Genomic DNA, 15,291 nt, shown 5'->3' with positions numbered 1-15,291 from the left:
GGGTTTTCCTGGCAAGGTTTTTAATGAGGCAGCAAGTAATGCGTACTACTAGATATATGTACTCTTTTTCCTTCACTAGAATTATTTTCCCACACGGTTTTTCATAGTAAGGTTTTAACGAGGCACGTTATATATGGACATCCAAGGAGGAGTATTATAAATAATTATCTAATAGTGGATGTCCATAATTTAATAAAGGAGTAATACCCACTAATCTTCTCCATCATCTCTATAACTCTTACTACTCCAATACTTATGGAATTATGGTTGTACTTTCATACCTCCATAACCACCCACATGATCTTTCTCCATGATCTAAAATGTTTAATGTCATGTTTATGTCATTCTTTTATATACCTCTATGTAATACTATAAATAGAGGATGAGAAGTGATATTGTAGAGACTTGGAAATCACTTGATAAAATAAGAAAGTTCTATCTTCCTCTCTACATCTATTGTCTATTTTATTGTTTCATACTATTATTTTGAGTTTAGTTTTTTAAAAACAACAACAACGACCCAGTAAAATTTCATTAGTGGGGTTTGGGAAGGGTAGTGTGTACATAGACCTTACCCCTATCCGGAGGGAGTAGAGAGGTTGTTTTCGAAAAATCCTTGGCTCAAAAAGACGAAAAGAGACAATATATCAGTACCATCAATAGAAACTAAATGAATAATAACAACATTATAAAAGCCAAAAAATAGATGAAAATAGTAGTAATAACCCGTAAATAGAACCGACACTATAAAACGAAAGAGTAGTGAGAATACAATATTAACCACTAGCAGTCTAAGACAAAAATCCTATTAGACTAGCCTCAAATAGTTACGACCCTACCCTACAACCCTAATACTCGACCTCTACAACTTCCTATCAATAGTCATGCCATCGGAAATCTGAAGTTGCACCATGTTCTGCCTGATCACCTCTCCCAAATATTTCTTAGGCCGCCCCTACCTCTTCTCATGCCTTCCAAAGCCAGCCGCTCACACATCCTCACTGGTGCATCTGGGCTTCTCCTCTGTATGCCCGAACCATCTGAGTCTCGCTTTCCGCATCTTCATAAATGGGAGCCACGTCCATCTTCTCTCGAATATCATCATTCCTGAACTTATCCATCCTCGTGTGCCCGCACATCTACCTCAACATCCTCATTTTTGCTACTCTCATTTTTTTAGATATGTGAGTTGTTAACTGGTCAACACTCAGCCCCATACACCATGGCCGATCTAACCACCGCTCTATAAAATTTACCTTTGAGTAACGGTGGTACTTTCTTATCACACAGGACTCCATACGCTAACCTCCACTTCATCCACCCCACCCTAATACGGTGTGTGACATCCTCGTCGATCTCCCCATCCCCATAGATAACCGACCTAAGGTACTTGAAACTGCCTCTACTGAAGATGACCTATGATTCAAGCCTCACGTCCATGCACGCCTCCCTCGGCTCGGCGCTAAACTTGTACTCCAAGTATTCCGTCTTGGTCCAACTCAGCTTGAAACCCTTAGACTCAAGGGTCTATCTCCAAACCTCCAGCCTCTCGTTAATACCACCTTGCGTCTCATCAATCAGAATTGTGTCATCAGCGAATAATATACACCATGGCACCTCCCCTTGAAAATGGTATGTTAGTATGTCCATCACCAGAGCAAATAAGAATGTACTTAGCGCAGAATCCTTGGTGTAACCCCATAACAACCGAAAAATGCTCCGAGTAACCTTCTACTGTCCTAACCCGGGTCTTACTTCCATCATACATATCCTTAATCGCCCTAATATAGGCAACCAACACACCTTTCTCCTCCAAGCTTAGTTTTTTAACAAGTACTATTTTATTCCTGTAGTAAACTCTGAATATTAAAATTTAAAACATACACTAAATACGAATTCTTCTAAAATAGAGCAAAAAAGAAAAATAAGGCGCATCAATAGAAACAGGTATGTACACACTACACATATAGTCATACCGGAAAAGGTCCTGAAATACCCCTTTACTATTAGAAATTGTTTAAAATTACCCTCCGTTATACTATTGGATCAGAAATACCCCTACCGTTTTACTATTCAAACACATATACCCCTAACTTAACGGACTGGACATGTGGAACTCATCCAAGATTGTTGGTCCATCTCACTACAAAAAAAACTGGATTTAGCTACGAACGTCGTCGCTAATCTGTCGCTAAAATGCTCGTTGCTAGAAGAATCTTTTGATAATCCGTCGCTAAATGAGATTAGCGACGGATTTTTCTGTTTAGCTACAGATTTTGTCCGTCGCTAAACCCTGGTTTTTTAGTAGTGTCTGGTCTTATTTTACACTTGACCCGCCCCATTACCCGGTACCCAGAACCCCTAACCTAACCCTCTTCAACAAATTCAAAGTCTGAACCCTAACTTTATGAACGATCAACCTCAAAGAAACCCAACAAACTCCAACACCCTTGATGCCCTCTCCTTCAAGCTCCTCCCCACTCTACCACTGGCCTAGCTGACAGAATTAACATATCACATGCCCACCTCCTATCTGCCCATATCATCTTCTCCTTTACCTTCATCCCCACAAACTCCTCTATAACATCCAAGATCAACCTGAAAGAATCCAGCAAAAAGAGTGATAGAATAAGATGACCAAAAACACCCAACATAATAAGTGATGTGAGCTTTGAAGTCTCTACTTTGCTCTAGCATATGCAATGACAACTCTGATTCTGACCAAACCTGTCTCCTTCCCCAACCCACCCTAAATCCCAACCCAAAAAAGAATAAAAGAAAACAAACGTAGAAAACCTAAAAGATGCATAGTTGTGAAAGTCAAGGAAGACGTTAATATAGTAAGGGGAAAGTCTTTTAGGTGTTCGATTTCAATTACTTCTCCAAAAAAAATATTAAATAGTCTTAAGTCATAGGATATGAAGGAAGTCCCCAAATGAAGATTTTTTATTAAGAGAACAAATGTATTACTTCCATAGACTACTCCAACAATGGAGAATCGAGCAACCAAAAATTATTAGTCTAGATCACTGTTGTTTAGCTCATCCCCTTATTTATTTTCTGCACATTATTGGTTCATAAGGAAGTTCATGCTGCCTCGTCGAGAACATGTATGTGTTAAGGATGCAAAAGAGTTTTTAAAACTGTGAATTGGTTTATTTCCATTTTTTTGTATCCGGGTCTCCTTCTTGACGAATCCTCATATCTAGAGAGTTTACAGTAAACGTTTTTTTAGATAGATCTACAACAAACTATTACACTATCAAAATAAATATAGATTGTTGGCGATACGAATAAGCATTTCTCCAATAAAGGACAAGAAATATGGTTCATAAGGTTAGAGCTCGGGCTTTAAATTGGTTGGAGAGGGTAAGGTTATGGGTACTGGGTAGCGGGACAAGTCAAGTGTAATATAAGATTAGATGGACCAACAATCTTGGATGCGTGCCACGTGTAAATTAGGGGTTATATGTGTTTGAATAATAAAACAATAGGGTTACTTCTGATCTAACAATATATGTAATTTTAAACAATTTCTAATAGTAAAGGGGGCATTTAAGGACCTTTTCCTATTACAATATTGGGAAGCAATTTATTCACAATATTTTTCCTTATTACAGCAATTTGGTCCTTTTAGGACATGGATTTATCAGTTCAGTTCGGGGGGCTCCCATTCCCTCTAATGGGCACCCACCACAACTTAACACCTATCCCTCTCTCTTTCTCCTTCTAAACACCCCGCCTACCCCGGATCCTTCCCCTCCGTCACCGGTGGCTTAAACCCTAACCCTAACTCAATGGCTTTAGCCGGCGGTTTTGCGAGCTCTAAGCCAATCCAAAACGATGCCGTTGTGGCGGCGCCACCAAAACCCTTGCCGTCACCTTCTATAATCGAACGATTTAGGGCGGCTTTAAAGGAAAGAGAGGAGGAACTTAGGGCTTCCTCTATGCCGGTCATCGACGACGATGATGATGTTATCGTGTTGCCCCCGACCATGGACGAGATAGTTAGGCTTTACGAGCTCTTTTTGTCCGATTTAACTTTCAATTCTAAGCCTGTCATTACTGACCTCACCATAATTGCCGGCGAACAGAGAGAACACGGTCAAGGCATCGCTGACGCCATTTGTTCTCGCATTCTTGAGGTAAGAGTTTTATTCTACTCTGTTTTTAGGGTTTTGGAATGCCGCTTACTGCAACGGTTACTTTTATTGCCACGTATTCTGTGAATGCTAAACTGAATTCTAGTATGAAAATGTACTAGTTATGGTGTGGAAGTCCTTGGGATAAGTAATTTCAAATAAAATTAGATGCTTTAACCCACTCCAGTTGACAGATACTTGTAGAGCTGAATGACGCAGCTCCAAAATCCGGGATATTATCTTGTCATGATTCAGCTGACCTTGTACTCGTTTTGAAAATTATCTAGTTCACAGGGGTTTTGAGTTTTAAGGATTATAGCTGAAATCTTAATTGTCTCCCTACTCGTTTTGAAAATTATCAAGTTCACAAGGGTTTGAGTTTTAAGGATTACTAATCAAGTGCATTTAGACCATTCATTACCTCTATTGATCACCTGTAATAACTGTTTAGGTTAAGCTAAATCTGACCAGTACTTTGTTAGAAAATTTGTCAAAGAAGTGTGCACTCATTTTGTTTATGTTTACAAGTAGAGTCTCTGCATTTTCTTATTTTTTATCTGTCAGGAGAACCAGTAAAATTTTGCTTGTAGCTTGTCATTTTTATGTACTAGTTGCCCATAGTTTGCTGCATTCTCAGTTTATTCTCTTTTTTTAGGTCCCAGTAGAACAGAAACTACCCTCATTATACCTTCTGGATAGTATTGTAAAGAATATTGGCAGGGATTATGTCAGGCATTTCTCTGCCCATTTACCTGAGGTGAGTAAAATTATCAGGTTTTGGCTCATTGTTATGGTGTTGTTGTACCACTTTATATTATTTAATTTAATATTTCTATTTCCAAGGTTTTCTGTGAGGCATACAGGCAAGTGCACCCTAGCATGCATCCTGCAATGCGCCACCTCTTCGGGACGTGGTCAACTGTGTTCCCAGCACCTGTCCTCCGCAAAATTGAGACTCGCCTCCAGTTTTCCCAGTCGGGGGCCCAACAATCTTCTGGCTTGACTTCATCAAGAGCATCTGAATCACCGCGACCAACTCATGGCATTCATGTAAATCCAAAATATTTGGAAGCAAGGCGTCAGCTTGGGCACTCCACTATTGATTCAGTAAGCTTTTAGTGAATCCTTATTCCCGACTTGACATCTATTCCCTTTAGCAAGTTTTCTCGTTTGAATTATCTCTATCTGCAGATTGTTTTAAGTTTTCTGGTGCTGTATTAAGTATCTGTTTTAATTGCTCATCTGTTCCCCCTTGGTTCTCATATCCATACCCAATATTCCAAATGGTTAAATAAGATTTAAGGAGGTGGCCACAATTATGAAAACGTCTTCAACAAGAGTAGGTAGAGGGCTTTAATCTTGGCATTTTAAAAGTTTAAAGCCTTCTGCCCCATTTTCAATTTGGGAGATCTAGGTAGTGAAGGAACAAGTAAAGCTGAGTCTGGAAAAGGATTAATATGCAAGTTGGATCATTGATGAAAAAAATAATACGCGAAGCACACTCTCTAGCTGCTTAAGTTGCTCGAACTCGGGTGTGAGTGTCCGATATGGGTGTGGATCTAGAAGTCGGATTGTTCCGGATTTTTTTTTATTTGGGGGGAAGGGGATATGAATATAGGTGCAGACACTCGGCTAAAATTAATTCAAAATCTAAAACTAGAGTTATAAAAATATGTCTAAACTATGAGACATTATGTGGAAAGCTTACAAGGTATTATGAGAAGGAGAAAATACTGATCAAGAGGAGAATCCATGGAGATAAAAGGATAATGACTAACATAGAAATTTCTATATGTAAAGTATTACATTTTCTTCAATTTCACCCTAGCTTTTGTTTTGATTTAAAAAATTACTATATTTGTCCCGAATTTCTCTTTCAATTTTGGTCAAAGTACCCAAAATCGGTTGATCATATCCGATATGGATACCACGCCCGCGTCCACAGCCACGTCGTGTCGACACGGGTGTAGCACCAAAAGTGAAGAGTCCGAGCAGCTTAACTAGCCGCACATTTTTTAGCCTGTAAACGTGTGTCCATTCTTTTTTATGTAAATAACATTTAGGACATGTTAATTCTTCTGTTTGATCGCACGTCCTATACCTGTCACTAAATAGTCCCAAATCGAAACTTTGGGGTCTTTGGATATTCTCTCTGTTGCTTAACAAAGTGAGAAAAACCTTCTTCTTTGAATCTATTGGTATGTATTTGGATTTTGAACCTGCAATTAAGGATCTTTCTTGCTATGGTTAAGAACATAAATGGTGTATGGACTAGTCCCTTCGGGGATACCGATGAACAAAAGGTGTACATACTATAGTCAAAGCAATTACTATTAAGTATGGACATCAATCTAATGCCATGTTTTCAAGTTGTTCTCGAGTAAGCCATGCGACAAGATTGGACGTGTGTCCAATATTCTCTTTTTTTTCTTCAAATAAATTTGTGTGAGCTTGCTCATATTGCTAGTCCCAAGTTCGTATAAAAGGGCTGGGGTAGGTTGACGACTAGTGTATAGTTCGTCAATTAACTAAATTCTTGATGATCATAGTATAAAATACTTCAAAACGAAATAGATAGTGAAGATTCAGTGGACCCGTTTTAGCTTTGGATTGAAGCAATGTTGTACCTTTTAATTTTGCTACAAGTGTCTATAGTACTCCCTCCGTTTCAATTTATGCGACAGTGTTTGACTGGGCACGAAGTTTGTTAAAAAAAGACAAACTTTTGAAACTTGTGATCTTAAACATGCCATGAGATTGTTGTGGCTATAAAATTAAGGGTAAAATAGGAAGTTTAGAGCTGATTGTTTTCAAATATAAATGTGTCATTCTTTGGGTACAAAGGAAATAGTGAAATAATTACAGGTGGGGTACTTCCCCATCCAATTTTAGCGAATATTCTTTTCTCAAACTTAGTTTAGCCTATTTTTTTTATTTATATATTTTGAAACTTCTTTTCACCTATTAACAAGGTATTAAGAAGATCTGAGTTAGAAACTGATTTGAGACTGATATTCATGTTTATCATCACAGATTTAAACATTGTTAGGTATATTAACGTGATAAATTTAAAACTTCATTGTTGGGGGTTTTAAAAGCATAAAAACTCATAAATGGGGTTTGTGATTGAAATTTTTGACAAATTGATAATTGGGGTCCGTTGGGGATGTCATTTGGAAGTTGTGGTTAGAATTTGAAGCTATTTGGTGAATAGGTATGCTATTTGGTGATTTTTTTCGTGAGTTGAAGTTAGTAGGAGATGTAATCCAAAATTTGTATACAGTGTTATATGAGTGTATAATATTGTATATTAGGTGTAAATACACTGCTGCCAAAAACAATGAGATATATGGTTGTAAACTTAAAAACATGGTTACGTAGGTGCAATGCAGTGTGTTGGGTTGTACTTTTGTGCAAATCTTTTGTAAATAGTGCCACCAAAACCGGAACATAGGGAGTAACGGAAAAAAAGGGAACAGATAATCCAGTGTTTTTAAAAGCGAAAAGTGCAAAAAAGCGATAAAGTATATAAGACTTGAAATGGAAAGTGAGATGTGAAGCGTGCGCTTCTTTGAAATGAAGTGCACAGCTTACACAAGTAAACAATATCAAATATATTAGAATTTGGTAATTTAATAATCAAACTGTAATTTAAATACCTAATTTCACTATCATACTATAATGCCGATATAAATAGAACTCCTTAAAGTTGAGATTTAAAGAACCCAACTTTTCTGCTGGGATCACCTTGTGTGTCATTGTTCGAATCACACACTTTCTAAAGTGATAAGTCGATAACCCCTTGCTTCGCATGGCTTCATTACTTTAGTAGACAAACCGATGGCTAATAACACTGGATAGCTCCAAATAGAGATTCTAGAAAAAGAAACTTCTAGGCATTTGCATAATAAATAACACTTAGACTAAAGATAAATCCTTAGTTTTCCTGCTCTCTCCAGTATCTGACATAAAAATCCAGAACCTTTCTTTATTTGGTAATTTCTTATTCACTTCACCAACTAGAAAGTTGTGCTTTGGGTGTTTCTTAAAAATATGTCTTGTTATAACACCAAATTCGATATTGAAGGGTTGCATATGTGCACTTACCTTCCCTCCGTCCAAGTCTCCTAGCTAGGAGAGACAAGTAGATTTGATGACTACCCAATGATCTCAAAGTGTTTCGCTGTATATCAAGCATAGTAAGTGACATGTCATATAGATTAGGTAGTTATAAGGGTATTACAACAACAACAACTATTGAGAGTCAGTCCCAAGCAAAGTTGGGATCGGCGATATGAATACTCACTTCTTTCTTTAAGCTCTGCTCATATCATCATCATACCAAAATAAAATGAGAGTGTTAGTGAAAAATAGTTTTATATATAGAAATAATAGTAATATAAAAAGAAAAATAGTACTCCCTCCGTTTCAATTTAGATGAGGTACTTTGACTCGACACGGAGTTTAAGGAAAAAAAAGAAGACTTTTGAAACTTGTGGTCTTAACAGCTAAGGGGTAAAAGCTTTGTGGGGCCATGACATTTGTGTGGTTATAAAAGCTTCTCATTAAAGGTAAAATGGGTAAAATGAAGAGTTTAAAGTTGAATTATTTCCAATTGTAGAAATATTTCATTCTTTGTGGAGCAAACTCATAAGGAAAGTTTGTCATCTAAATTGAAACAACGGGAGTAATAATTTTAGAAGTTCTCTGACAAATTTAAATCCTATTCCTAACTAGTAAGTATAACCTATACGAGATCTTTTTCTTCCATTGAAATGGGTAAAATGAAGAGTTTAAAGTTGAATTATTTCCAATTGTAGAAATGTTTCATTCTTTGTGGAACAAACTCATAAGGAAAGTTTGTCATCTAAATTGAAACAACGGGAGTAATAATTTTAGAAGTTCTCTGACAAATTTAAATCCTATTCCTAACTAGTAAGTATAACCTATACGAGATCTTTTTCTTCCATTGTGCCCTATTTTTAGCAAGTCTGCATTGATTCCAAAATCCAAAATTTGCATGTCTTTCGAGACAACTTTTTTCCATATGATTTTAGGTCTATTTCATTCCCTTTTAACTCCTTCATTTACCATAGTTTTACACCTCCGGACCGATGCCATCTGTAAGGCGACTCAAGACATGATCAAACTATTTCAAGTGACCTTCTCTCATTTATCCTCAATGCGTGCTGCTTGCACCTCTTGAGAATGTGGTCTTTTCTATCTCATCTAATCTTGTTTTGACCGCACCTCCATCGTAGCATTCACATATTTGCAACATTCATCTTGTGGATATGTTGGACTTTAGTAGCCCGACATTCACTACCATATAACATTGTCGGTCTTATAGCTGTTAGATAGAACTTACCTTTCACTTAGGTAGGCACTTCTATCACATAACACTCCAGTAGCACCGTTTCAACCATCTAGTTTTAATCCTTTGGGTAACATCTTCATCTGTCATTGAATAACGAGCCTAAATGTGTAAATTATTTGCATTTAAGGGTACTATTTTGGAAAAATGTTATAGGCTTCAAAGTTGAATTACAGTGGCCACCTTGCTTTATTATACTTGTTAATAGATTTACACTTCGGTGTCAAACATGTGGAGGGATTTTTAACTGCAAAAAGTGATGATGAGTAGAATTTCTCACAGTGAAGTTTGACTGTTGCAGGTTAGAGCTGAAAATCCTGCAGGCCATATATCTTCAGATCTGGAAGCTAAGCAAGTTTTGTCTACAGCTTCAAGGAATGCAAGGTCATCCTCTCCTTATAGAGTGGGGCCCGCGAGGTCATTGTCACCCACCCTTGATGAGTTTGCAGTGGATAATTCTGCCATAGGACTCAGAGAAGGGGCCTCACCATCTCATTCTGCACTTGATTATGGGCTTAACAGAGTAAGAGGTAGAGATGATGAGAGGAATGAGTGGCAGAGAATTTTGCCTGATGATGCCAATCAGCAACCAGACATTCCTGTTAAATATGGTCTGAACAGGGATTTTGATCTTCAAGGACCTAGAGCTTTGATTGATGCTTATGGAATTGATGAAAGGGAAAAATTAGCCAATCAGAGGCAAAGAAAGATGGGGAATGCTGCTATGAATAGCTTAGGCGAAAGGATAGCCGTAAAGACGTGGCAAAATACTGAAGAGGAAGAATTCAATTGGGAAGATATGAGTCCAACTTTAGCAGATCAGAGTCCTTTTAATGATTTGTCAACATCTATTCGTCATCCTCAGAGTATTAGGACGAGACCTGGCTTAGATTCACAACATGCTGTGCCTTTAGTGACTGATCCTAGAAGGAGCTGGTCTAATCGAGGACAATATTCGTCAGTTCATGATTCTTCCTTGGATGATGTTCACTCGGTTAGTATTGATGTCTTGTCGCATGCAGTTATCTTTTCCTTTTTTTTTTTGCTTGTGGATGCTCTTCAAACTTTGTTGATGTCTCTGATATAAGAGCAATAAAAATTACCCGTAACAGCATTTCTGGTTATCTTATCTTCAGCCCATTGTTCAGATTGGAATTCTTTTTCTGCCTTCTCATTGGCTTAAACAAACCTAATTGGAGCCTAGTGGCTTTATTTGGTCTATTTATCATGTAAGCGAGTTATTTCACAGTTGTGGACTGGACCTGTAATTCTAACATTTGTTTTCCTGGTCAAGATATCATCATAATGCACCATAAGTAAATTCATTTGCTCCTTTGTCTTGTAAGGGCATGGTTTTGTTTCCTCGCGGAAAAGAATGTTTTTTTTTCATATTGAAATTATGTCAGTTCTTTTGGCAGTCTGGTCGAGGGGCGAGAAATAAAATTACTGGATATTGCGATGAGACATCTCTGATTTCAGGTTCACATTATCTTCAAAAACTTCCAGAAAATGTGCCACTGTTGCATCAAAGACATTTAAAGGTTGAAGGAAGTGGAATCTCATTAGTGACTGGTGAACCAAAGCATCCTTTGATTAGCAATTTGGTTGCCGATGGACATACTTGGAGGCCGCCATATATTCCGCCAAGAATGAATCCTACTTTTGACTTTTCAGTTCAGGATATTCGGGCTATTACTGGACGGGTCCCGATTGTACCATGGCCTCCCACAGATGTGCATAATCCCCAATCTTTGACTTCAAAACCTTTTGTTCTGCCTCATCAACATATCAGAAGTCCTTTTGAAGTAAAGAATGCTAGCAGTTCAGTTGTCAATCATAATCTGGACAAGTCAGTTCTTCCTGGGCAACAGATTGATAATTCGAAGAGCAACTCATATATCAAGTTTCCGCAATTTCCTAGTCAACATCCTGCATCATTTTCTGCAAGTCTTCAAAACTCTGAACAAGTGGCTTCAGCAGAATCTCAGCTATTGTTTTCTCAGCGTATGCATCAGACTACGGTTCCAAGTGCCTCACTTCCAGCCTCGAACCATTTGCTATTACCGCCAATTTATGGATACACTCCACAGGGTCCTGGTTCTTCTGTAGGTACTCTGATGCCCCTGCCAGTTTCAGGTACGCAGGTGCCTCTGCCATTGGTTAATATCCCAAATACATCTTCACAATTCTCGTCAGGGGCCTTACCACCTTTGCCCAGAGGCCCACTTCCCATGTCATCTCAATTCACGCCAACATCCCAAAATCTAGGTCAGGTTACACCTAACCCTCCGGCAGGGGGCTTTTCAAGCTTGATTAGCTCACTCATGGCCCAAGGTTTGATTTCGTTGACAAATCAGGCTCCCCCACAGGTACTGGATATTTATTCTATGTCAAGCTTTCTCAACTGTCAATTTTCTCGTGAAGATTTTTCTCAGCCATGTGATTCAATTTTTAGGATTCTGTGGGCCTTGATTTTAATCCAGATCTCCTTAAGGTTCGTCAGGATTCTGCGGTAACTGCTTTATATGCCGATCTTCCAAGACAGTGCAAAACTTGTGGCCTACGATTTAAATGCCAAGAGGCTCACAGCAGTCACATGGATTGGCATGTAACTAAGAATCGAGTATCAAAAAATCGCAAGCAGAAGTCTTCTCGTAAGTGGTTTGTGAGTGTCAATATGTGGTTTAGTGGTACGGAGGCTTTGGGATCTGATGCAGCTCCTGGGTTTCTACCCGCTGAGCAAGTTGTGGAAAAGAAGGATGATGAAGAATTGGCCGTGCCTGCTGATGATGAGCAAAATGTTTGTGCACTGTGTGGAGAGCCTTTTGATGATTTTTACAGTGACGAGACTGAAGAATGGATGTATAAGGGGGCCGTCTATATGAATGCACCAAGTGGGTCAACTGCTGGAATGGAAAAGTCTCAGTTGGGTCCAATTATTCATGCAAAATGCAGGTCTGAATCTAGTGCAACTCCACATGAGGACTCCAGAAGAGTGGATGAGGTGGGCTCCCCTCTTCCCCCCCTCTCTGTTTTTTTTTTTTGTGTGTGTGTGTGTGTGTGGGGGGGGGGGGGGTTAGATGACTTGATTGGGACTCCCCAACTTGTTTGGGACTGAGGAGTTGTTGCTTTAGATGATTTGATTGCATGTTAAATATCATTGTGTCTTATTCCTGAATATCTTACCTACACGTAAAATGGAATTCAATCGGTAGTGCCTTTAATTTGCCTGATAGTTGTACCAAGTCTAGCTCTTTGTATTTATTGCAGTATTTTGTTGATACTGCTTTTAGTAATATCTTACCTTATCAAAAAAAAAAAAAAAATTCCCTGATAGTCGTATTCCTAACAGCTATTAGGTGGTTGAGGACATAAAGTTGGCTAGTAGCTCAAAGCTTGAATCTCTATAGTTTGTTCTTGAAGTTGTTTAGTACTTGGTGACAAATAGTGCATGCCTTTCTAAGTGATTAGAAAAAGCAACACAGTTTACCTGCGAAACATGAGTGGCTGATTCTATAGCTAGGTGCAAGTTGTGGAGACAGAGGAATTGTAGCTCCTGAAAGTCATTACTTAGTATTTAGTGGTTATCATAATTGCTGGTGCGTTTTTAAATCTCAAAACTGTTTAAATGTTCAAGACTTGCTTGTATATTTACTTTTCCCAAAATGCTGGGGATATGCTTGTTGATTCAGGGCTAATGTTTAAGGTTTCTAATTTGTTTTCTATATTTGGAAATTGATTTTCTCTAGGGTCTGGAAGATGGAAGTCAGAGGAAACGAATGCGGAGTTAGCTTCATTAAATTAGCTTCTAGGTGCATTGTAACTTTACCTTGAGATTCCTCCATGATAGTATTTTTCTTTAGATTATTTTTAGGTACCATGCCAGAATCGTGTACATGTACAGGAGTTGTAACATCAAAGCTTCTTGTCAAAAAAGGTTTCATACAGTCTTGGAGCATTTATATACTGGCTCTCTCTATTGTTGCTTCCCTTGTGGATCTTCTTTCATTTGTTATTATTTTCTTCAACTTTGAGAGGCTGTACCAGCGAAGGTGCTTTTTGCATCCTTTGACTGTTAACAAATTTGCGGGTATAATCCATTTTTTCTCCTTTTCACATAGAAGTTTCTGCAGGAGGCACAGGGTGCTCCGATGATCTTCTGCAAGCTGGTGCTGTGTCAGCATTAATCTACATTTTTCTGCAGGGAAATGTTGGGAGCAAGAATAAATCTACTGTAGGTGCAATGCAATTAGGATTTACTTCTAGTCCTTATCAGATGTAAAAATATGAACTCTTTCTATTTACTGAATTATCGAGGCATATACAGTTTGATGTTGTAAGAGCTGTGTGATATGGTATTTATCAGTTCTCCTTGTTGAGTTAGTAATCTGCTTCAATGAAATATGTTGGTATTTGTTATGTGCTCGAGAGGGGGCCAATCTCATATGTGCGTGGTTGCTATAATATATATATAGTGGTGGCGATCTATGTACTGTTTAATGAGTAATTCCATTTAACTAACGTTGTGTGGTCAAGCAAAATTATGATGCATTGGTCTAAATGCTGGTTGTAACTGTTCCCTCCCTCCTTAAGAAATGGTAGATCTTGCTATGGCTGAAGCTAATCAGGCTGTTCTGAGGGAAAGAATTGGCTATTCACTTGGGTTGCAAAGGAAATGGGTTGCAAAGGAAATATTTTAATATCCCAAGGCAAATGAAGATTCACAAGGACGGGAAACGAGTTTAATAAAGTCTATTAACAATTCAAATTCCAATGATAGTGCGAATTGAATGTTATAGTTAGATGGAAAGTCCTTTCAGAGATTCTGTTTTTCTGTGGTGACGCTGTCACATTTGTTCAAGGATCTTGTTTAAACAGTTCATTCCGTTTGTACTTTAGCTGTAACATATTCTTCCATGGAGTGATAGTCCAAAATATGTAAGAAACAACCATTTCCCCAACTATACCGTCCGGTCGATCGTTTTTCACTCATCTTTCTTGCCACCTTGATTAACTACTTAATTACTTCCTATATGATTTATAGAGCATTATTTTGTGATTTTTTTTGGTTCTGATTTGATGTACATGTTTGGTTTTAACAAATTAGACATGATTTTCATTGGACTACTCCCGAGACAATCGTTTTGAAGCTCTTTGCAGTACTTTGATTATTTGGATATGTGATAAAGTGACAGTAAATCGGCTTAGTTGAACGTATATAACGTGAGTTATGGTTCCGCTAGTTGGAACTAGAGTGACTCGTGGAAATAATTACAACAATTATCAATTGGAATAGCTGGAATTAGAAAATCTTGTTAGTACATTATAAGAAAAACAACTATGGTCCGAAGAAGCCAAACATTATCACTGTAGTAGTGAACGCTAATTCTATACCTGGTTTCACCGAAGTTTACGTCCTACTTCCGAAAGGGCCTTAAATCCATGGACATGCTGAAGTTAATTTTCCAAAATTAAATTGATCTGTTAGTTATACTGAGTTTGCATCCACTGCTACCAAATAGTAGTTGGTGCAATAGTACTTTGCACACATAATGACTTAAAATCCTGTATACACTTTCGTACTTGGTGTACAACTATAGTTCTTAGATCTTGTGTCTCATAAAAACAATGGTGCTACCTTCATCATGTTGTCCATTTTATATAATTTCGTTGACGTTGAAAAAGAAATGAATATTTTTTTGACATTTTATCGTTATGCCCAAGTTTTACTAAAGTGTTAATGTGTTATACTCGAATCCAAAAGTTTGTTGGGCA

At 38.0% G+C, this 15,291-nt stretch overlaps 1 protein-coding gene across 6 annotated transcripts; it reads left to right on the top strand.

Annotated features, from left to right (window-relative positions):
• The first annotated feature begins 3,613 nt into the window (after positions 1 to 3,613).
• On the top strand, positions 3,614 to 13,478 carry LOC107812177 (polyadenylation and cleavage factor homolog 4-like). Of its 6 annotated transcripts, none has more exons than XR_012703464.1 (7): positions 3,614 to 4,145; positions 4,798 to 4,899; positions 4,986 to 5,249; positions 9,818 to 10,510; positions 10,935 to 11,885; positions 12,000 to 12,520; positions 13,266 to 13,478. XR_012703464.1 is itself a non-coding variant. In XM_075239859.1 (7 exons), exons 1-7 carry the CDS (start codon positions 3,798 to 3,800, stop codon positions 13,305 to 13,307), a joined length of 2,901 nt encoding a protein of 966 aa, XP_075095960.1. In that variant the 5' UTR covers positions 3,614 to 3,797; the 3' UTR covers positions 13,308 to 13,478. The 6 variants fall into 6 exon arrangements, 4 of the variants coding, with proteins under 4 accessions (XP_075095960.1, XP_016492698.2, XP_075095959.1 ...); XR_012703463.1 differs by having other exon boundaries at positions 10,923 to 11,885; XM_075239859.1 differs by having other exon boundaries at positions 12,020 to 12,520.
• The last annotated feature ends 1,813 nt before the right edge of the window (positions 13,479 to 15,291 follow it).

Source organism: Nicotiana tabacum, chromosome 20 (genome assembly GCF_000715075.1).
Source record: "Nicotiana tabacum cultivar K326 chromosome 20, ASM71507v2, whole genome shotgun sequence".
In the NCBI taxonomy this organism is placed as follows: domain Eukaryota; kingdom Viridiplantae; phylum Streptophyta; class Magnoliopsida; order Solanales; family Solanaceae; genus Nicotiana; species Nicotiana tabacum.
Note: the sequence above shows the minus strand (reverse complement) of the source record. Positions and strands in the feature narration are given on the sequence as shown.